This window comes from Nerophis ophidion, linkage group LG04 (genome assembly GCF_033978795.1).
Source record: "Nerophis ophidion isolate RoL-2023_Sa linkage group LG04, RoL_Noph_v1.0, whole genome shotgun sequence".
Lineage (NCBI taxonomy): Eukaryota > Metazoa > Chordata > Actinopteri > Syngnathiformes > Syngnathidae > Nerophis > Nerophis ophidion.
In genome coordinates this window covers 57,165,079-57,188,827 of record NC_084614.1, presented here as the reverse complement: position 1 = coordinate 57,188,827, position 23,749 = coordinate 57,165,079, and the positions used below count along the sequence as shown (strand labels likewise).

Sequence of the window (23,749 nt, the reverse complement as noted above, 5' to 3'; positions counted from 1 at the left end):
CTCCCCTCCAATTCTTTCATTCAATAGAAAGCTCAAAAATATTTTTTTTGCCTGGATTAATTTTTTTTTACTATCAAAAGGTGCTTTTCTGTTTACAGATGCATAGTACAGTATGTATAGTTATGAATTAAAAACATACAGTACTTCAATAATATGAAGTTTTAAGACATGAACAAACTATTTTTTACATTTGATATTTTTTGTATAATCAATTAAATTATCCAGGTTATACAAAAAATGTTTTAAAATTTTGCACACACCTCATTTATTGACATCAAGTTGTCTAATCTCCTGACTTGTGTAAATATATAGAATATTGAATTATTTGTTTGTGTTGGGCCGACACAAAAAATACATTCAATTATCATTTTGTGATGCTCCATCTTCCCTGCATCCTGAATGGCATTAGAAAATGGATGGATGGATACATAAAAAGACATATTTTAGGAAATTAAATGGAACATTTATATTTCCATTGCATGATGACTGTGTTAGATGATGCATGCCTTAGTCACATGTTTGATGACTGATCCCCTAAGTGTGACACAATCAGTGACGTTTGTGTTAAGCACAGCCTTGAGTGTGACCCGATAACCCGTCAGTAGTTAGTAAAAGGGATAGTAAGAAGGTAGCATTGTTGGTTACATATATAAAGCTGTGATATTATATCATATGCTGTAAAAATAAATAGCCAATTTAATGCATCAATGTTATATGATCGCAAGATTGGTTGACCAGAAGAAAAAACCTTTCCCAGTCTAATGGTTTATAGAGGGCATTTTAATCTAGCATGAGTCATTTATGGTACAGGCTTGGCACACTGGGAAAAAAATACATAGGAAAAGACAATGAAACTAAAGACAGTGTAACAAAAGTAACAGGAAATAAGAGACTAATGGCAGCAAATAGTGTTTGACCAATAAAAATAATTGTTACACATTGAATGGCCTGCAAAAATACAAGCACAGAAGTCATCTTGTGTCAGTTTGATAGTAAATTACAGTATTTGATTTAATTCAACAACAAGACATGAATATGGTCATTTCATTACATTTAGGCTGGCAATTCATTTTTACATCATTCACTTCGGTAAAAGACAAGACAATATTAAGAAGAACTACTTAACTAATACTAATATGTACATCTAGAAATAACACACATATACTATTTTTTACTGATTTCATGGCTTATGAATTCACAGTCTTTTGCATCTGGGGCAAAAATATTTCATATAAAGGGTCAGTGAGGGCGTTTAAAAACATGGAATCTTATAGCACAATAAGAAAACGTACGGCAGGTTTCACTGCCAACCCAGCTGGGGGTGCAGGCCTGGTTGGAGGGGGAATGGGGTTCCTGGGCCTGGGTAGTTGGTGAAAGAGTTGGGCTGAGGAGCGAAGCCTTCCAAAGCAGACGTAGGATGAGCCTGGGACATACAGAGCTTTTAGCAAACTAAAAGAGTGTGAGTGTGTGTGAGAGAGAGAGAGAGAGAGAGAGAGAGAGAGAGAGAGTGTGTGAGTGAGTGAGTGAGTGAATGAGTGCGTGCGTGTGTGTGTGTGCACGCGTGCACGTGCGCATGCGTGTGTGTGTGTGTGTACCTGCAGCAGACCAGGTTGCAATGTTGGATTGTGTAGACCACCGAGAGCAGCAGGAGAGGCAGAAGGAGAGAAGCCAGGGACGCCCGGAAAGGACAACAACCCGGGGAATCCGCCGCCTGCCGGAGCCTGGAGGCCACTGCTCAACCTGGAATAAACACACTTACTTGCAGTGCTACACGGTGGGAACATACACATATTTTTTTATACACACAAGGTGTGTAGAAAAATTTGAGTACTGTAGGAAGGTGAGGGACAACATCCACAGGACTAGAGGCCCAACTAGCGCATCTACAAAAAGACCCTGTGGCACTTGCGTCATTCAGTGGGCGAAGAGGCGAGAGTTGCGGCAGGGTTAATACGGTTCGATGTATTTAATTTTTCCGTTCCGCAGCTCAAGGAGGTCATCAAGAGGACTCCGTTTTGAAGACGTGGATGACATTAAAATGGTTTGGGGACCTCGGGGAAACATGGCTGTGTATTTCATGAAGGTGTGGCTTGAAATAGCGCTTGTAAACTGTTTGAGTCAAAGTCCACATGCTGCAATCAGAGCAGAGTGTACTAACTAGTACTTAAGACACATGCTAATGACTGAAAATGAGGATGCCTTTTTTTTTTTTCTTTACAACAATTTTCCATACTGGAAAAAAAATCTTAAGGTAGTTGACCTAATTCCATGACACGTTTATTTGTATCATAAAGCTATTGGCTTAAGGACAATAAAGTATTTTTCCACTTTCCAATGATTTCACAACACTAATTAGGGAACAAAGTGAAATTTTCAGATCACTATTATCGTGACCAAAAAGATCACGGTTATTATTATTGTGGTAATGTTGAATGCGCTAAAAAAGTCGACACACTGTTAATAAAAAAGCACTATTTTGCCCGATTGTAGCTGAGATAGACATCAGCGACCCCAAAGGGAATAAGCGGTAGAAATGGATGGATGGGTAATACTAACCGTTGTGAGTTTTACCGCAGTTATCATTAGTTCTGTTCATCGTTATATCCCAAACACAAATACGTGTCCCTAGAGCCTGCTCTATCTGTAAATCTCACATCTCTTTTATAACTTCATTCATCTGTAATATTGTGCATATAGTAATTGGGATGTGTTATATATTGTATATATTACATACAATTATAATATATCAGTATATATTATTTACTGTATATTTAATATTTAAATATTAGGCGCCAGCACCCCCCGCGACCCCGAAAGGGAATAAGCGGTAGAAAATGGATGGATGGATGGAATATTACATATATATTTTATTTTATATTGCTACTATGGTACATTTTTAGTCTACTGTATGCCTTTGTTTTCGCCCTCCTTTTGTGCCCTTGTGTGCATTATCCTTTCCATCCTTTGTAACTGAGCCACTGTGTGGAACAATTTCCCTTGTGGATCATTAATGTTTGTCTAAGTCTAGGTCTATTTGTTTTTGCGCCACTTTTGAGAAAACTGCTTGCTTTTGAAGTTTACGGTTTTCATGACATCATGGAGAGAAAAAAAACATGACACCGCCTCTGACTTGCCCCTTCTAGATGAGCCCAAACTGTGTATACACACAGCATTTCACAGACAATGCTTTGAAAAAAAAAACGGCTTTGCTGCACATATCAAAAATAAAACCTGAAGGTCAGCCAACTATCCATCAGACATGGGAGCTGTAACTTTGAACATTTTACTTCAATAAATAGGCCAACCTGGCATTATGTTACTATTAAGATGTGACCTGCACCTGGGGATAGGTTGATTGGCAACAACACTACATTGGCCCTAGTGTGTGAATGTGAGTGTGAATGTTGTCTGTCTATCTGTGTTGGCCCCGCGATGAGTTGGCGACTTGTCCAGGGTGTACTCTGCATTCCGCCCGATTGTAGCTGAGATAGGCGCCTGCAACCCCAGAAGGGACAAGCGGTAGAAAATGGATGTATGGATAGGCTCCAGCACCCCCCGCGACCTTGAATGGGATAAGCGGTAGGAAATGGATGGATAGTTTTAGCAGTGTATCGCACACAGCTACACTAGTGTTGTTAACTATGGTCTACACCTGTTTCACTCCCTAACGTTACATTGTTTAATGTGATATGTGGCATCTACTATGTTGACCCCAAAGGAAATAAGCGGTAGAAAATGGATGGATGGAGCTTGCCTTCCTTTATACTTTCTACAAACTCCATTTTCTCTATCCTCTTGTTGTGGGACAGACTGGCTCATACATGCACGTCCATCCTCCGCTGTTGCCATTTCTAATACAAAGTAGAGTATAGTTCAAAAGCATATCTGTCAGTAAACTTGATATGAAATCGCTAATTACTAAAACATGGCTGGCAGGGACAAGACTCAGTGGATGCGCATAAATAAGACCACCCACAAAATGACACATCCTAAAGAGATGGTCAGAAAGCGGCTTGAAGAAGGGCTCTAAAACATAATCTATGCAAAATTTTGACCAAAAAAAACACCATTACATGTTATGTAGACCACAAGGAAGTATTTGAAATGTAGGAAAGAAAATCAAATGACAAATTTAAAGCTATAGGCCCTCAAAACTTTGTGTTCATGGTAGGGCTGACTATAAACTCACTTTTAAATTGTCTGAGGTCCAGCATCAAGGCTAGATTTTAGACAACACAATTCAATCATACAATTGTTGCATCTCATACATTTTCAAAATGATGGTAAAATATTATTGCTAGGGATGTGGCCATAAGTCCGTATCAGGCGATTTTAATTTTCATGATTTTTAATCTCCATTACAGCAAATAGGACACTAATTAAATGCAGTCTAAGTACTATTATCAAGTATTAGGACTGCGTTAAACATGTTACACATTAAGACAAGTAGGAGCAGGCATGCTCGTTAAGATAGCTAGCTGTTAAGCGAGCTTGAACCATCAAGAATAAAGAGCTTAGTAAAGTTTGAGAAGTGTAGAAGGAACCACGCTACAGCAGAAAGCAAGCAGATATTAACAGGAAATTGACAATTAGATTTAATAATGAGTGTCTAGAGAGACAGAATAATATAACTGTGGGTATGCCAGCACTGCCAAACCCATGTAGGGAGGGTAGATCCATACATTTCTGGTGTCGACACTAAGGGTAATATCAGGATATGATTGATACCTGAGTTATAAGGTATATTAAATCATATATTTTTCTATAATTTTATTTGTTTAAATGTTTTTCTTCACGTTTAACTATTCAGAGAATAAGTTATTGAACAGAGGAGTCCGAGGGCAAAAATTATTTTAATGCGTAAAAGATCATTTTTGATTTTGTATAGCTGTTGTGTATTATCAACTTATTTTGGCTGAAAATGTTGTATGTAATAATAGATGAATAATAAAATATTAGCCGGCCAGAGTGCACGATATAGGAACAGACTTAATAAACTGATTAAGAGAGCTGACTACATCCTAGGGGCTGCTCAATAGACAATATTGACAAAGTTGACATCCATGATGTCAAATCGCCCTTACCCCATGCACGGCACTTTGGAGGCCTTGAGTAGCTCCTTCAGGATTAGACTGTAACATCCATTGTGCAAGAAAGAGTCCTTTCTATCCACAGCCAAAAGACTTAAGCACGCACTTATGTGATTACTCTGACCTTTTTTTTTGTGTGCATTACATATTGCAGTGTCTTTTCTTTTTATTTAAATATTTTAATCTATACATATTAGTGCACAATATGTAGTATTTATTTTAAAAAAATTGTCTTTCATTACATTTGACTTCTGTTACTGTGTGTAAAAACCCGCACCGCAACTATGTAATTTCCCCATTGTGGGATATATACATGTCTATTCTATCCTATCCTTACACTTAACTATGAAGTTAACTATAGGGTCACAAACAATGGGCCTGAGAACTGCTAGTTTAAGACCACTCCTGTATATGGTACCTTCAATTATCAGTATAAAATATTCTGACATACCCAGGCTGGAAATTGGAGCTGAAGGCGGAAGCAAAACCGGGTAAAACCGGCGATGCAGCTGCTGCTGCTGCGGCAGCCGCCTGCAGTGGTGCCACAGACGCAACAGACGACGGTGCTGCTCCTGGTAGTCCTATGAAAGAAGGCAACACTGGGCTCCCTGCGCCGTGGCCTCCTGAAACACCCAAACCTGAGTAAGCAGCAGGACTTGGACCAGGCGGCAGGGCTGGGAATATAGCGGCAGCGGACGTGAGTCCTAGGCCGAAAGCAGAGGTTGCATTAGGTGCCGCCCCAGGAGCCAGGCCAGGGTAGATGGAAGCTGATGAGGGGTTAGAGACGTTGGTCGAAGGCGGCATAGCGGATATTGATGAGGGGATGGAGCTCGGAGGGAGAGAGGAAGACAGAGCGGGGTAAGGGGACAGGCCAGGATAGTGAGGTGCTCCTGGGCTGGCTGACAATGCCTGGAGGCCGGTGATGGCAACAGGACTAGGGAGGGAGACTTGAGGAGAGCCTGAGGGATGTACCAGCCCTAAAGAACGTGCTAAGGCAGCCTGCGCCGATCCAGGTACCACCAGAGGGCTCACAGATGGCGTTCCAGAACGAGACGTCCCCTTGAAAGCAGAAGGCACCGGGCTGTTACTGCCACTACCTCCACCTCCTGTGTGTCTGCTGAGAGCTGCACGGTGCTGCTGCTGCTGCTGCTCGGGCGTAAGGACTCCACGTGGTCCACTGGCAGCCTGAGTCTGGGCAGAATGGGCATGGAAGGGTTTGGGGCTTGGGCCTGGGGTGGAACAACTTGGAATACCTGGGGTGGTAGACGGCGTTCCATTGGGGGTGTAGCTACGAATCACAGAGCCGGAGGGTTTACCTGCTTGTGGGGTTATGCTATGAAATGGAGTTACTGCCTGATGGTCGGTAGACTGGGAGAAAGCTCTCTGCTGAATGGATCCCATGGAGTTCATCTGAGACAGTACATCAGAACTGCTGCGGGAGGTGGAAGGGGTGCCAGGTCGGGAAACAGACCGGAAAGGGGACGAAGGAACGCCCCCGGCACCAGGAACAGGAGTTCCACAAGGGGTTCCTGAGGGCGTATGGGCTTTGGTGACGGAGGATGGTGTGGCGTGGCCGGTGGGGGTCTGAGGACCTGATCTGATGACGGATGGAGATGGTGCCGGGGACGAAGAATGGGCATTGGTGTTGTGAGAGGGCACCATGCCAGGGAAAACAGGTGTGATGGGGGTTGTGGGAGGTGGCTGGGCGGGAGAAGCCTGATGTTGGAGGGGGGTGGACGGTGTAGATCCGTGAGGAATTAGCAGCGGCCCACTGTTGACACCTGGCGTAGTGTTCTGGTGGTTGCCTGGTTTGGTATAACCTGGCATTGGGAAGACATCAAGAAGACTATCATTCTTTTGTCGCCAGACACGATCACACTTGATAAGTTTGACAACAAATAATTTGTGAAAGTAGGTGTCCCACGTGCAACTTTACCTTTGAGGGATTTGTCTTATGATCTAATACTTTGCTTTATCAGTCTTTGTTGACATTTAGAAGGCCAATGAAAATAGATTGTGTTTGTGTGTCCGACTACGTGACTCCCTCAAAGGCCCTAAATTTCAAGTGAGCAATCAAAGTGAAGCAAGTTTCATTTCCCTTCATGAGCGGCAAGCACCTATAAGAGGACCAGTTATAGCATTAGTCTGAAACTATTTGCAGATTAAGCAACACGAAGACCCATTGCTCACTTCAATTCAATTAGTATCAACACTGACTGACCAGAAAACATCACAGCAGTGCAATTACCATATTTCTTCAAATAATGGTGCTACACTTTAAGTAGTAGACCTCCATTTTTTCCCTTGAATGCTTTATTTAACTTTATTATGATTATGCAAAAACAAAGGACATAGTTTAGGTCTTAAATGTACCAAGAGTTGTAATTTTCTGGTCATTCAGTGCACCTGAAGGTAAAAAAAAAAAAAAGTAGCTCAATATGCATTGTTAAAGTTGCAGAAGCGCAAGTAAGCAGCATGCCAACTTCTTTGTCAGCAAGCGTTTGGAGATTTCCATTTGCTCACACACAGTTGCATCTATGTGGAACCATACCTGCTACTTTGTGGGTTGAGCGGTAGGGAGGAGGGGCCACATTGGCTGTTATGACCCCACCCACTGAAACAAGGCCTGCATTGTTGTACGCACCTGAGTAGCAGTTGCAAATATTGTCAATATCCACCATGGTCTCACTCACACACACTCGCATACAGTACATTTCAGAACAGGGGTCGGTAACCCGAGCCTCCATGGTAGATTTTATTTTAGCACCTGAAATGTGCTTTCATTTTCTGACTTATTTCAAGGCAGTGAACGTGCATCCATGCTTAATTCTGACTGGTGTGAAAAGCGAGAAAAAGTAGGAGGTACTGTCGGACATGAAAGATAGTAGGCTTCTTGGACCTCTGCAGTAAGCTAGGCTGTGCGTTTACAAAAATAATGTAAAGTTAAAAAGGCACTTTCAAAACAAGCACTTCCTGCACACTGCAGCGCTAAGATCACACACCATCACTCATTGAGAAATTTGCCATTTTATTCTTATCAATGACAGAGCAGGAAAAGGCGAGGAATACATGTGGGGTATAAATTGTATATGAAGCTCCCAGTCATTCATTAATTGATTTATTAATTTACATGTGCATATTCATGCAAAATGAAGCCCCAAACGGGGCTGAGCACAGCGTGTGATCTGTGTTTAGGGGAGGCAACCCTGAACATACTACGGAACAGCACCAATAGCTGGCATTCATACACATTATGCACGTCTTCTGTATGGTGTATTCAATTGTTGTAACAGATAAAGTAAAAAAACAACACATAACTCAAACGTTACTAAACTGCGTTATGTTTTGCGGGTATAGAGTACCAGTGTTTTTTTAGCGTAAGATGGGGCAATAACGCTTTTTTGACAATGTAGGCTGCCGACTCCTGTTCTAAAACTATACTGTCCTAAACCTGTATTTTTTTTTTCTATTGTGTTCCAATACACGTCTTAGGGTGTTTCTTACTTGGCGCAATTGTAGCGTGAGGTCTGCAGGGGGGGATGGGGTACGGCACAGGGCGATGTGGGTTGTACCTTGAAGGAAACTGGAAGAGAATACACCAAAATGAAGCAGCTGAAGGCTGAAACATTAGACAGGCTACAATTGATCGCCATCCCATTTCTAATAGAGCCTTACAGGTTTGAAGGGTCCAATTATTCGGGAGGCAATCCCTTTCCCCTCCATACTGTTAGCTGGGTCATCTTTCTTCTCTCCTTCTTTTTTAACTGGAGGGATTCCCTGTGAAAATGAGTAAACCACATACAGGTTGCAACTTTAACAGTCATCGAAAGAAATCTGAAACAATGATAAATGAATCACACAAGTGCATATACAGACCGGAAATGTGCCAGCAACTAGACTGGGTCTTCCTTTTGGGTATGGATTTCCTGGTATCATACCGCAGGATGAGATCATGGCTACAGGCGCCTTGCAACCAACTTTACATACCTAAAACACAACACATTAAAATATTGTCTACTGCAAATGTTTCAATTAACATGTCCATGTGTGTCAGGACTGGACAACTAAATTAATTTTAATTACAAATTAGATTTTGGCTCGTAACAATCACAAAATTAATAAAGTAAAACAATGACAATTAATAGGCAACGTGCATGCAGTTTCCTGAGCCAGTAACGATGAAACAAGTGAAGAGCCAACGAGTGAAAACAAGACCACATCTACTAGAAATGTGGGATCTGACCATGGTTGCTTGTTTTTATTTGACACAGCGGAAATACGCCTAACAATCACTAAACTCAACAAAAAAGTAAGGCCATATGATTTACTCGTTCACGTAACCGCGGACAAAATCACAGAATTGGCCAGTAAAAACAGAATCCGCTGTTAAACGCAGAATATTAGGGAAATTTACATAAGTGTGACGTGAATGCTGTCATTGTAAGGATAAGAAACATTTGGTTGGAAAAATAATGTTTATTTATTATATTTATTTATTATGATTTGTCCGAAGAGGTATTGCGCTAATAAATGTGAGAATTTTAGCATCTAATTTATTTCTGGTTATTTTAAATTACATTTAAAGTTGAATTTTGGTGGTGCAATAAATACTCATGTTTTCAAATCAGGGATTATTAAAGTTATTAATCGTGATTTCAATATGAATCAACATCCATCCATCCATCCATTTTCTACCACTTATTCCCTTTGGGGTCGCTGGTGCCTATCTCAGCTACAATCGGTCGGAATGCGGCGTACACCCTGGACAAGTTGCCACCTCATCGCAGGGCCAACACAGATGGACAGACAACATTCACACTCACATTCACACACTAGGGCCAATTTAGTGTTGCCAATCAACCTATCCCCAGGTGCATGTCTTTTGAAGTGGGAGGAAGCTGGAGTACCCGGAGGGAACCCACGCATTCACGGGGAGGACATGCAAACTCCACACAGAAAGATCCCGAGCCTGGGATTGAACCCAGGACTACTCAGGACCTTCGTATTGTGAGGCAGACACACTAACCCCTCTTCCACAGTGAAGCCCATCAATCAATATAATCATGATTATCAATCAACATAATTATGATTATTATTTTGGCCATAATCATCCAGCGCTAAAATTTGTGCCGCTAAAAATACCTGTTCCAGGATCCTGCGAGCCCGTTTCTTCTCTGACAAGTGAATACGAAACAAATCTTCCACAGGGCGGTAATTTTGAGCATCTGAAATGTTCCTGTAAGGCCAAGAAAACAAAACGCTTACAGGGAATACAAACAAACTGAACAATTTCACACCTGAATATCCCAAAGAGGATGATATTATAGTACACCCAGTGAATTGAGGTTTTAAAGTTCACTCACAAAGCAATCAGCTCCAAGACGATCAGTCTGTCTTTTGAAAAGGTGAAGCAATTCAGAATGTTTGCCACTTTGGTTGTGGGTATTGCGACCATTTTCTAAAAGCAGTAGGGGAAAAACATGACGATGACACAATAGTTCATCATAATAATAATATCAATTAATCAATGTTTATTTATATAACCCTAAATCAGGTAAATTACAAGTGTCTCAAAGGGCTGCACAAGCCACAATGACATCCTTGGTTTAGATCCCAAATCAGGGCAAGGAAAAACTCAACACAGTGGGATGACAATGAGTGTCTATCGACTAGACCAGGGGTAAGGAACCTATGGCTATAGAGCCAGATGTGGCTCTTTTGATGACTGCACCTGGCTCTCAGATAAATCTTAGCCGACATTGCTTAATAAGGTAAGTAAAGAATAATTCCGCTGGTAATCACAGTGTCATAAATAACGTTGAAAATATAAAATATTCTTATGCATTTTAATCCATCCATCCGGTTTCTACCGCACCTTTTTAAGAAGTCGCATTATTGGCAAGAAGTATTTTATTTATTGTTGGTAAGCTTCAGAATAACAATGTTATTAAAAAGAATAAGATATACTCTAAAAATGTTGGTCTTACTTAAAAATTCACGCATTTAGTTGTATTCAGTCTTGAAAAAAATATTATATGGCTCTCACGCAAATACTTTTTAAAATATTTGGCTTGTATGGCTCTCTCAGCCAAAAAGGTTCCCGACCCCTGGACTAGACACTCAAGTAAAATAATTATACGTATAACTTACATGCTGAAGAGCTTTTACTGCTTTAATCTGAGGTTCTGCCCATGAGAAGTATTTCAATATGTCCATCACCTGCAGATGTTTCAGCGGACAATATCAGTGAGGTTTTGCTTCTGTAACATACAGTTATAAATCAGTCTTACCTGCTCAGTGGAGAAATAGCCATGAACTTGCTCAATGGCTTTTAGGCGTTGATCAGTCAAGACACACTGAAACAATGTGACACATTAAAATCCCTTATTTCACATAATTAATTCAAATCAAGCCTTACCTTCCTAATTTCATCCAAGACGATGTCAAATGACTTTTTGTCCATGATGGCTGAAACAAATGTTACCTGTGTCTGCAAGTGTACCGCACAGGTAAATCCACCATTCACAGTACAGCTTATACTGTCATTTGCAATAACTTGACAATCTCAAGACGATTTAAAGTATGTATGGCCTAAATTTGCTGGCCAGAATACACTACTAGTAGAAGGCATGTTCTTAATCCGTCAATAGAGGCTCTTTATAGTAGTTTTCCGCGCCGAACGTGCCTGCAGTTGAACAATGACTTCCCAAAAGAAGCCACGGTGATCACATCGCTAACAACAAGCTAGTTAACTTTAGCTGCCTCAATAACGACCGCAATGAGTGCAATTGCGCAACAATGTCGGGAGTATTGGTTTTCCTTTCTGTTCTATAGGTGCCCTTGTGAAACCCATAACCCGGGGTTGTTTAAATAATTGGATAAAAAACGGGAAAAATAACAAAAACGCGGCGACGATGCTAGCTGTAGTGACAGCTGGCGCTCGTAACGTCAACACTGCGAGGACCTCGCAGGAGTACATCAGAAAGAACGCCAGATATAGAACGCCAGATATATTTAAAAAAATAATAATAATAAAATACAATTTATGAAATAATACGTATACAGAGACATTTATATTGAGAAAAGTGGAAAGCCCATTTTATGTGCTGATTTTAGAGGGTTTTTTTTCAGACAGGCAGTGTCTTGGCCATTTCGAGACTGCATACAGGAAGTAAACATAGGATGAGACGCCCCAGTGTCTTTTCGAAGGGAACGATCAGATCTCAATATCATAAAAATGGATCGCTTTTCCTGGTCAAATGGCCTTTTAGAAATTAACGAGACGTTGGTGATACAACAGCGAGGAGTCAGATTGTATGACGGGGACGAAAAGGTAAAGTTTATCTGTTTTCCGAATGATCAGTCTTAACACAATTATTGGCAGCCACGTTAAACAGGGATTTAAAGTCAAATATGGCGTGTTATTAATCGTTTTTCTGCATGTCTACAGGCTAAACTGGACGTTGGAATTGTCCTATTGAGCACCCATCACTTGATTTGGAGGGACGCCAAAAATCATGTAAGTATGTTGGTTGAATTGTGTGTTCATCCGCTTTTCCAAGGTCGGGTCGCGGGGGCAGCAGCCTAAGCAGGGAAGCCCAGACTTCCCTCTCCCCAGCCACTTCGTCCAGCCCTTGCCAGGGGATCCCAAGGCATTCCCAGGCCAGCCGGGAGACATAGTCTTCCCAATGTGTCCTGGGTCTTCCCCGTGGCATCCTACCAGTTGGACGTGCCCTAAACACTTCCCGAGTGAAGCATTTGGGTGGCATCCTGACCAGATGCCCGAACCACCTCATCTGGCTCCTCTCCATGTGGAGGAGCAGCGGCTTTACTTTGAGCTCCCCCCGGATGGCAGAGCTTCTCACCCTATCTCTAATGGAGAGCCCCGCCACACGGTGGAGGAAACTCATTTCGGCCGCTTGTACCCGTAATCTTATCCTTTCGGTCATAACCCAAAGCTCATGACCATAGGTGAGGATGGGAACGTAGATCGACCGGTAAATTGAGAGCTTTGCCTTCCGGCTCAGCTCTTTCTTCACCACAACGGCTCGGTACAACGTCCACATTACTGAAGACGCCGCACCGATCCGCCTGTCGATCTCCACTCTTCCCTCACTCGTGAACAAGACTCCTAGGTACTTGAACTCCTCCACTTGGGGCAGGGTCTCCTCCCCAACCAAGAGATGGCACTCCACCCTTTTCCGGGCGAGAACCATGGACTCGTACTTGGAGGTGCTGATTCTCATCCCGGTCGCTTCACACTCGGCTGCGAACGAATTCACTGAGAGCTGAATATCCTGGCCAGATGAATCCATCAGGACCACATCATCTGCAAAAAGCAGAGACCTAATCCTGCAACCACCAAATCCGATCCCCTCAACGCCCTGACTGCGCCTAGAAATTCTGTCCATAAAAGTAAAAATGTAAACATGCTGTACCGTGCAAATAAACCTGCTCTTGAATGTCGTTACTTTTCTCAGGAATGCTGCATTTCAATGCCACTGTCGCAGATTGTCTTTTTTGAAGAACAGGCTGCGGGAATAGGGAAGAGGTAAATGAAGTCAATTGGTATTGCGTTTGAAGTATAATACATTTAAGCACTTATTGTGACTACTTCACTATCATGTGTTGCAGTGCAAAAATTGTTATTCATCTGCACCCTCCACCACCCAACAAGGAACAAGGTCCCTATCAACACAGCAAGTTTCCCTACATCAAGCTCTCCTTTAAAGAACATGGACAGATTGAGGTAGCCCTACACTGTTTCCATCTATATTTTCCCAGTGTAAACAGCCATGATGCTATTTATGTACAGTTTTTTAGGAGGCTAACAGAGGAGATGACTCAGAAAAGATGGGAAAACACTCCTGCTTCTCAACCCATCTCAACAGGAACTGCCTCACAGGTTAGAACTTTTAATTTGTTCACTGTTTAATTAAATATTAGAGATGTTTTGGGTTTTTTTGCCGGCAGCACGGTGGAACGGGGGTGAGTGCATGTGCCTCACATTACGAAGTTCCTGAGTTGTCCTGAGTCAATTCCAGGCTCTGGATTTTTCTGTGTGGAGTTTGCATGTTCTCCCCGTGACTGCGTGGGTACTCCGGCTTCCTCCCACTTCCAAAGACATGCACCTAGGGATAGGTTGATTGGCAACACTAAATGGGCCCTAGTGTGTGAATGTGAGTGTGAATGTTGTCTGTCTATCTGTGTTGGCCCTGCGATGAGGTGGCGACTTGTCCAGGGTGTACGCCGCCTTCTGCCCAAATGCAGCTGAAATTCCCACCCACCAGACCCGAAAAAGGGACAAGCAGTAGAAAATGGATGGATGGAGATGATTTTGCCTTTTGGTTAGGGCCCTTTTAGGACTGCGCAACAAGGGGTAATAGCACTTCCGTTACTTCAGCGGTGTGTTTCGGTCCTTTTTTGGGAACTTTTGGAGTTGCCTGGGGAGATTTTCGGCCATGGCCATGTTTGTGTTGGAGACAAGCTGCTGGCTCTCTGCCACCGTAGTCCACGTGGAAAAAACGTGGGAGATGCGGAAGAAAATACGTGGGGTTGCAGCGCTAGCGTTACCCGCCTCGCTCATCCGCACGTTCTGGACAGTGGCCCAGAGCTAGTGGGCAGCCTGGGATGGAGTCGATTCTCGTAGTTGCTTTGTTCGGTCTGTTCCTGTGCTGATGCAACCAGCTGCCACTTCACAGGAACCATTTCTACATACAGCTACAAAAGTAAAACACTCATACATTTGCATTAAATAAAACATATTGCACATATACGATCACGCCATGCATAGACAAACAACAAAATATAACAAAAAACATTTTACCACCCACATACTGTACACCACAGTGGCATCTGCAGTGCTCCCATGCCATCATCTTGTCACCGTGTGGGTTTTTTAATCCTTTTTTTGTAGACATTTTGGAGATCAACCACGTAAATCCTATCCTATCCTAACCTACTCTAACCTACCCTACTCTACTGAAGGTAGTCATATATGGCTCATCATTCAATTTATGCGATATCCCACAGGATGGCAGTGTTGCTTCTCCTGTATATACTGACTTAAACTAAGGATAGTTCTTTTTTTGTTTTTTTTACTCCTGTCCAAGCCAGTCTTTTGTCCAATTATTGATATTTGTAGCATAGTTTGGTTGAGATTTAAACTATTTTTGGTGTAATACACCATCATCCACTAATCAACAATTATGTACTTTGTTTATATTTAGATTATATTTATTGACATGTGTCTCGGGCTTCACGATGTCAGAGGGGTTAGTGCGTCTGCCTCACAATACGAAGGTCCTGAGTAGTCTGGGGTTCAGGATCTTTCTGTGTGGAGTTTCCATGTTCTCCCCATGAATGCGTGGGTTCCCTCCGGGTACTCCGGCTTCCTTCCATTTCCAAAGACATGCACCTGGGATAGGTTGATTGGCAACACTAAATGGGCCCTAGTGTGTGAATGTGAGTGTGAATGTTGTCTGTCTATCTGTGTTGGCCCTGCGATGAGGTGGCGACTTGTCCAGGGTGTACACCGCCTTCCGCCCGATTGTAGCTGAGATAGGCACCAGCGACCCCAAAGGGAATAAGCAGTAGAAAATGGATGGATGGATGGACATGTCTCAATATAAATTTAACAGAAAATGTCTTTGCACATGTTTAACCACTGACAACAACTTGTTCCCTTCTTGTTTCCTTTTCTTCCCCCTGTTGCATTGTGATGCAGTCAGGAAGGACTCGCGCAGTGGGGATTGTTGGCATTGAGCGTAAGATAGAGGAGAGGAGGAAAGAAACGGACAAAAACATCTCAGAGGTACTGTAAAAGGAAAGGACTAGTCCACTGTTATCATCAAAGTTCAGAATATACACCACGTGAATTCATCTTATTATTATCACTATAAACCACAGGTATTGGCACTAAAAAAACATTTTACAAGTTACTTTAGCTTTTTAATAAATTATGGTTATTTTGTGCTAGTTACATATTCATTTGATTGTTTTTAGGCCTTTGAGGATCTGAGCAAGCTGATGGTCAAGGTAAATAATGTTACATTTGTCTATTACGGCATGTCACAAAAGTTTTCAGCCAGCATACTACAAAAATGAATGTTGGATATCATTTATAGTCTGTGTACAGCTTGAATAGCAATATGGATTTACTAAGGGGTTTGTCATTGTCTCATATTATTGTAAATACTAATTTATTGTATATGTATTTGTATTTCTTTAACAAAAAAAAAACAACCAAAGAAATTGAAAATAGTAAGTAGTGATTGTCCTGATCGGCTTCTGCCAGAGTATGACTCCAACGCAGAGAAAAAATAACATAAAAAGGTCACTCAAAAAGGAGTGAGGACAAACAACTAAGAATGCACACAAAAGGTGTTGAGGAAGGGAAAATGCACACACAAGGTGTAGAGAAGAAACAGTTGACACTAAACTCAGAACTACATGAAGGAGATGAACACGACTGGAAGGGTGAACCATCAGGAATCTACTGGTGCCGAGTGAATGTACTGGAGAGCTTAAGAAGTCAGGAGGAAACGGGTATCAGGTGTGTGCAAAGGTGGCTCCGCCTCTTGACCCAAAAACCAGGCCCTTCAACAAAAAGCAGACCGGCGGCAACAGAGCTTCCAGTTCATGACAGTAATGTGTTTCTAACATAATAATAATAATAATGGGTTAAATTTTATATCGCAATTTTCTATTATTAGATACTCAAAGCGCTCACAGAGAAGTGGGAACCCATCATTTATTCACACCTGGTGGTGGTAAGCTACATTTGTAGCCACACCTGCCCTGGGCTAGACTGATAGAAACGAGGCTGCCAGTTTAGCGCCTGCATATACAGTTACAATGTTTACATCACATGTTTTCAGTTTCACATTCTAAAAGAGTAGGAAAAAGCTGAGATTATTTATCCTACCCCTTTTCCGTCTAGAAATAATTTCTAACACAATTGTTCACTTCCTTTTTCAATCTTAAACACAATAAATACATTAATAAATAAATAAATATCAATTAAGTCCACATGAATGTATAATTACTATATGGTTCACATAATTTACCAAATATGTGACAACACAAGTGATTACCAGTATGATTGTGTTTACAGTCAAACATGGTCTGGAGCTACATGAGTGTTGCAGGCACTGGGAAGCTGCAGTTAGTTGAGGGAAACTTGAATTTCACTTTTGAATTGCGCCTTCCTTTGTTTAGCGAGTCATTTGCAGAGGATAGTAAATCTACATCGCTACGACAGGATGTGCAATGTAAAACTCGCGATTCAATTTAATTCTGATTCTTGGGGTGACGACTCGATTTTTGGTTCAAACTGATTCACGCAGTATATTTGGTATAGATTTTTTTACAACAACCTTCCAAAACAGGTTACATGTTACAAAAGCTTCTCTTGGCTTCTGACATATGACATGTACGCACAGTGAGAAAGTGCACAGATGCCCTAAAAACATATTTTCCCCTAGATGGGGGGGTTGCCCACATGCGGTCCTCTCCAAGATTTTTCATAGTCATTGTCATCGACGTCCCACTAGGGTGAGTTTTTCCTTGCCCTTGTGTGGGCTCTGTACCGCAGATGTCGTTGTGGCTTGTGCAGCCCTTTGAGACACTTTTAGGGCTATATAAATTAACATTGATTGATTGATTGATTGCTTTTTAAAAATTTATTCTTAAAAAAAAACTTTTTTTTGTGTGTATTTTAAATTGATTTTTGAAAATTGTGACTCTATTTTTTCCTGGCACCTCCACTGCTATACTAGCTGTAAACAGACTACTCTGTAGTGTATTAATCACTGTAATGTTGTTACTTGAGAAAGTAAAATAAGTGTGAGGTTTCCTTACATTTGAGGTAAAAACATACAGTATGTATGTTTTAATGATTTGTTTTATGTTATGTTTCCTTGCCTCTGTTGCTGTGTTTTAGGCCAAAGAGATGGTGGAGCTGTCCAAATCTATTGCAAACAAGATAAAAGACAAACAAGGGGACATAACAGAGGATGAGGTTAGAACTGGAGATAACCAATGAAGTTGCATGTACGATGCACACGCACCATAATTGTATATTATTTCCTGCTTTATAGACGATCCGCTTCAAGTCCTACCTGCTGAGCATGGGTATCGCCAACCCTGTCACCAGGGAAACCCACGGCTCTGGCACACATTACCACTTGCAGCTGGCTAAACAACTAGGAGATATGCTCCAGGCCCCTTTGGAGGTACGCATGGGACGCTCCTCTTATCTCAGACTTTACTCAATTAATCACATTACTTTCTCAGGAGCGTGGAGGCATGATGGCACTCACAGAGGTCTACTGTATGGTCAACAGAGCTCGAGGCATGGAGGTAAAAGGCTATCATCTCAACAAATACCGAATGGAGTTTAAACCTATAGATATTTCATTATCCCCTTTTCTGCAGCTTTTATCCCCGGAAGATTTGTTGAACGCATGCAAGATGTTTGAATCCTTGTCACTGCCACTGAGGTGAGTTAAAAATTGTTCTATGTACCTTAAAGGATGTGTATTGCTAAAATATAGGGGCAGGGTTAGAGAACCAGCCAGACTTTTCCTGCCTCGCTTCCTGTTTTTGGAAGTGTTGCTCACTTCCTGTCGCTTCTCACAATGTTGCACTAAACGCTCCCTTTGTTTGTCTTGTACTATTTTTTACCATGATAAAAAAGTTTCAAACCATTTCCAGCTTGAGACTTGTGTTGTGTGTAGGCTGCGTGTGTTTGACAGCGGCGTGATGGTGGTGCAGCTGCAGTCTCACAGCGAAGAGGAAATGATCGCCTCAGCGCTGGACAATGTAAGCTCCACAAGATATGTGGACAGGAGTCAAGCTGCACATTGAACTCCTCCCCATGCTGTTTCTCAATCTGCAGGTGTCAGAGAAAGGTTCTTTAACAGCAGAGGAGTTTGCAAAACTGTTGGGGCTATCAGTTCTTCTGTCTAAAGAGCGGTGAGTGTCGAATGTACAACTCAAAAGTTGTACAATTCGGAAAAAATCACTAGACTTCAGCTCAGCAAGCATCAAAAAATTAACTCTGCGCACGTTTTGCTATTTCTTGGGCTTTTTTGCGACACTTCCAAAAAATTGACAAGTCTTAAAGTGAAGTCAGCTGTTAACCTTTGATAGCCAGTGGCAGGAGTGTCTGTATCTTTAAGGACCCATAAGCGTACAGATGATCAAACTGTCACTAACAGGTTCTCTTTATGTATTTTTTTGCTCCTGAAAATGAACCAGGCAGTCATTTCCCATGATAACAAATTTATTATTTGAATAATAGATAGCATGGTAAGCTAACTGAACTTATAACGTCCGCTTTCCATCGCCAGACTCAATATGGCGCACTCTCTTGGTGTTTTATGTCATGTACGGAACTGAATCCTATTTTCCCACGTATATAGTGTGGATAAAGGCATGTAAAACTATTATTTTGATCACTTAATTCCATGTTTTGTTCACTCCTGGTCCATGATTACTTCCAAACCGACGAGTTTAACATTATTGTGCAAAAAAGAAATATAACAATAATGGCCCCTTTTACTTACTTCCCTGCTCTTCCATGTCCCTTTTCCAGACACCTTAGCCTGTGCTTCCTCATGCTCTTTCAGCATTTACTTATGCATCTTGAAGAAAACATCAGTAGAAGAGGACACAAAAATAAATCGGCATTCCTTATTTTCTTTTTCCGCATCATTCTTGGCAGTCAGAATCATTCAAATGATCGCTGCAAATTACACTCCCCTCGCTTGGTCCGCCCTATTTTGCATGGGTCTATTTGCCTGTAGAGGTCAATACTTTCCTCATTTTCCCATCATTTGGAATCGTATGCAGGCTGACTCCTTCTTTAGTTGTATTGCTACAGTCTGCAACAATGCATGTGGCGGACAAATTTGATTCTTAAATCCTGCGTGAAAATATCGTGATTCGGAGTGAAGATGCTACTACCACAACACATACTGGTATGAAATATAAAATTGCTTACAGTCTTCTGTAGGTGATGTCAGCAGGCTGATGCAGGCCCGCCCACACATTGGAGCTGAAAGTGGGCCTTCTTAAAATGTGCTAAAAGCCTAAAATCACTGCTGTCTATTTTGGTAGGAATTTTACTTGTTGACATAATTTTTAATCCAGAATCATAAAATAAGTGCCAATGTTGCCAGTTATAAAGGGGCCCTTTAAATAATACTCTCCAAACCTACTCGCACACATGTTATTCCATTGCTTTCTCAAACCAACAGTCAACACTTCCTCATTCTGCACCAATCACACTCACAGCAGGGCACGTTTACAAACATCGAAATTGTGAACATCAACATAAACACAAGCAGGACCTTACAATATTAATGTTTCCGCCTCATCCTTGTAGCGCCCCTTACAGAATGCCTCCCCGGCTCATTTATAAAACCGCTACTGGCTATGCATTATCACTTGTTAGCGTATTTTACCACTTCCACGGTACATACTCGGGTGGTCCCGATACCAATATTTCCGTACCGTTACCAAATGTATTTCGATACTTTTCAATTTATTTCAAAATAAGGGGGACCACAAAAAAATTAATTATTGTCTTTATTTTAACTGAAAATCTTATGACACATTAAACATATGCTTCTTTTTGAAATCAAAGAACAATTTTGGCATTTAAAAAAATAGCGAACATATTGGAGAACTTCTCTTTTAGTAGTAAGTAGGCAAACAAAGGCTCCTAATATGGCTGCTGACGTATGCAGTAACTATTTGTGTCATTCCCCATTGTATTACCATGAATTGATTAACGTGGACCCCGACTTAAACAAGTTGAAAAACTTATTCGGGTGTTACCATTTAGTGGTCAATTGTACGGAATATGTACTGAACTGTGCAATCTACTAATAAAAGTATCAATCAATCAAGCAATCAAAGTATTATTTTGTCAAAATTACGAGGCACAAGCGGTAGAAAATGGATTATTAATCTTGCTGTTTCTGCTTGTAAGTACGCCATTCGTGTGCATTGCCTACCATGTGCTCTTATTAACAGCAATGTCACGACGTGTTGGCGGTGCGCCGTAATGTCCGTTCAAAAAAGTACAGGTATTTTTTTATAGGCAGTATATAACCGTTTTTAATTCATTAGTACTTTATTAGTGCCAATATACTGTACAAGCCTAGTGCATATCAAAACCTTTTTTTTTGTTTTTAAAGTAAGGAATCTGTTTTAACATTTTAGTAATAGTGATTAACTGTTTTTAGACTTAATATAGAACACATTAATTAATTTTCCGTTATTTACGATGGGGAGTAATATTATTTGCCGTTCTTATTCCTGTCTTGTAAAAGATTAAATTCTGCTTTTTAGGGGAGAGTTTTGGCAAGATCTATTCCCAAAAAGGGAGCAGTCTCAACAAAAGGTGCTAACCGTGAAACAAAAATAACAGTCTTTATAATGCAAAATCAACCACTAACGTTAGCTGCTAAATAGGCCAAATAGGCAGTCGTCTTCATTTGTTCAATTTAGGAGTTGTTGTAACATATTACAATGTTTTTTTATGCACTAAGATGATGGTAAATAGTTTGAGCCTTCAGAGGGTTCCAATGTATTTTTTTGTTATTATTTTGATTTATATAACATGTTTGTTCTCTTCATTCTCTTCATTGCTGCTCCTACAGGTTGCTCCTGGCTGAGAAGATGGGCCACCTGTGTCGAGATGATTCGGTAGAGGGTTTGAGGTTCTATTCCAACCTCTTTTGAGCTGTTTGTCTCCATTATGGATAGGGATGGGTCCCAAATTCGATACTTTCGTACGTACCGACAAAAGTCTATCGGTATTACCGGGTACCAATTCATGTTAAATCAAGCGGTGTTATATGTCGATACCTTTGGTTGCACGTCACATAAAGTCCGGTTGCAGTCTCGGGACGACTTGGCAGGGAAACAAGCAGTCAAGCAGCACTCAGAGCCGCCTCAGCCAGACTGCCTCTAGGTAATGTTACAATTTTCCATGCCAACAAAGTGTACTAGCTCATTGCTAATTTACTTTGGATTTGCCATAGACATGCTGCTAATTAGCATTAGCATGTTTTTATGGAGATCTTAACTCCTTCAAATTTGTTGATCAAAACTACATCAAATAGCTGGTGTGTAATAAATGCAATACTTGCAGTATAAACACTTTGTAGGGCTCAACAAAATACAAATACATTGGTTCATTCATCTTAATGGCAAAGACTACTTCCTGACCAAAGCAACACAACATAGTGTATACATTACTTACTGCCATCTAGCATCTTGGAATTGCAACTGAATGCAAAGTGTACACTTACTACTTGGGCAGCGTGGCTGGGTCGGTAGAGCGACCGTGCCAGCAACATTAGGGTTCCAGGTCCGATCCCAGGACAGCACAGCTCGTTGTTACATTTTTAATTTACAAAAATAGCAATTAAAATTTATTAACACATTTGAACACAGAAAGGTACCGAAAATGAGCAACGCTGAGTATGACACCGTGTTGATTCAAATGTGAAAGTTACCCATCCCTAATCATGTATTATTAGATAGCAATGTATCAGAAATTGACTGCGCTCTCTTCCTTTTATCATGTCGAAAGCACCTTTTCTTCCACCTGGAGTTTGCAATAAAATTGTGATAAATACATATTCACAATGTATCAGGACTTGGAATGTGTGTGAAAAATCATGTTAATAAAAGCCACTTTTAGTCTTTGTGTATTGACTGCTTTAGGCTTTTTTCAGAACAAGGATTGCCGTTTTAGAAGGTAAAATACAAAACCTGTTTCCATTTGAGTTGGGAAATTGTGTTAGAGGTAAATAAAAACAGAATACAATGATTTGCAAAGCCTTTTCAACCCATATTCAATTGAATGCACTACAAAGACAGGATATTTGATGTTCAAACTCATAAACTAATTTTTTTTTTTTTTTGCAAATAATTAACTTAAAAATTCATGGCTGCAACACGTGCCAAAGTAGTTGGGAAAGGGCATGTTCACCACTGTGTTACATCACCTTTTCTCTTAACAACACTCAATAAACGTTTGGGAACTGAGGAAACTAATTGTTGAAGCTTTGAAAGTGGAATTCTTTCCCATTCTTGTTTTATGTAGAGTTTCAGTCGTTCAACAGTCCGGGGTCTCCGCTATCATATTTTACGCTTCATAATCCGCCACATATTTTCGATGGGAGACAGGTCTGGACTGCAGGCGGGCCAGGAAAATACCCACACTCTTTTTTTATGAAGCCACGCTGTGGTAACACGTGCTGAATGTGGCTTGGCAGTGTCTTGCTGAAATAAGCAGGGGCGTCCATGAAAAAGACGGCGCTTAGATGGCATGATATGTTTTTCCAAAACCCGTATGTATCTTTCAGCATTAATGGTGCCTTCACAGATGTGTAAGTTACCCATGCCTAGGGCGCTAATTCACCCCCATACCATCACAGATGCTGGCTTTTGAACTTTGCGTTGATAACTGTCTGGATGGTTCGCTTCCCTTCGGTCCGGATAACACGATGTCGAATATTTCCAAAAACAATTTGAAATGTGACTCGTCAGACCACAGAACACCTGCCCACTCCAGCAACACCATCATCAAATTTGCGGATGACACCACCGTAGTGGGGCTCATCTCGGAGGGAGAC

At 41.2% G+C, this 23,749-nt stretch overlaps 2 protein-coding genes across 3 annotated transcripts; one reads left to right on the top strand and one right to left on the bottom strand.

The window, feature by feature from the left end:
- Positions 1–759: 759 nt before the first annotated feature.
- proser1 (proline and serine rich 1) lies at positions 760–12,051 on the bottom strand. 2 transcript variants are annotated; one of them, XM_061898571.1, is made up of 12 exons: positions 11,509–12,051; positions 11,381–11,446; positions 11,241–11,309; positions 10,454–10,548; positions 10,233–10,326; positions 8,967–9,077; positions 8,766–8,867; positions 8,595–8,673; positions 7,642–7,734; positions 5,542–6,910; positions 1,596–1,740; positions 760–1,423 (listed from the first exon to the last, which is right to left on the bottom strand). In XM_061898571.1, exons 1-12 carry the CDS (start codon positions 11,551–11,553, stop codon positions 1,301–1,303), a joined length of 2,391 nt encoding a protein of 796 aa, XP_061754555.1. In that variant the 5' UTR covers positions 11,554–12,051; the 3' UTR covers positions 760–1,300. The 2 variants fall into 2 exon arrangements, with proteins under 2 accessions (XP_061754555.1, XP_061754556.1); XM_061898572.1 differs by lacking the exon at positions 7,642–7,734.
- A 196-nt stretch (positions 12,052–12,247) lies between these two features.
- Positions 12,248–22,816, top strand: vps36 (vacuolar protein sorting 36 homolog). The gene is made up of 14 exons (XM_061898569.1): positions 12,248–12,423; positions 12,541–12,609; positions 13,571–13,641; positions 13,725–13,839; positions 13,906–13,995; positions 15,817–15,903; positions 16,095–16,127; positions 18,034–18,111; positions 18,191–18,325; positions 18,387–18,452; positions 18,528–18,592; positions 18,830–18,914; positions 18,991–19,067; positions 21,764–22,816. The coding sequence occupies exons 1-14, from the start codon at positions 12,328–12,330 to the stop codon at positions 21,843–21,845; spliced, it is 1,149 nt and encodes a 382-aa protein (XP_061754553.1). The 5' UTR covers positions 12,248–12,327; the 3' UTR covers positions 21,846–22,816.
- The last annotated feature ends 933 nt before the right edge of the window (positions 22,817–23,749 follow it).

Bases quoted from the DNA above. Each gene is read 5' to 3' on its own strand.
- proser1 (XM_061898571.1), bottom strand. From the start codon at position 11,553: ATGGACAAAAAGTCATTTGACATCGTCTTGGATGAAATTAGGAAG. The intron at 8,674-8,765 runs GTAAGGCTCTAT...ATTCTCTTCCAG, and splicing joins TAATTGGACCCTTCAAACCT to TTTCCTTCAAGGTACAACCC. The intron at 6,911-7,641 runs GTATGGTTCCAC...TCCCAATGCCAG, and splicing joins CTCAACCCACAAAGTAGCAG to GTTATACCAAACCAGGCAAC.
- vps36 (XM_061898569.1), top strand. From the start codon at position 12,328: ATGGATCGCTTTTCCTGGTCAAATGGCCTTTTAGAAATTAACGAGACG. The intron at 15,904-16,094 runs GTACTGTAAAAG...GATTGTTTTTAG, and splicing joins CGGACAAAAACATCTCAGAG to GCCTTTGAGGATCTGAGCAA. The intron at 18,453-18,527 runs GTAAAAGGCTAT...CCTTTTCTGCAG, and splicing joins ACAGAGCTCGAGGCATGGAG to CTTTTATCCCCGGAAGATTT.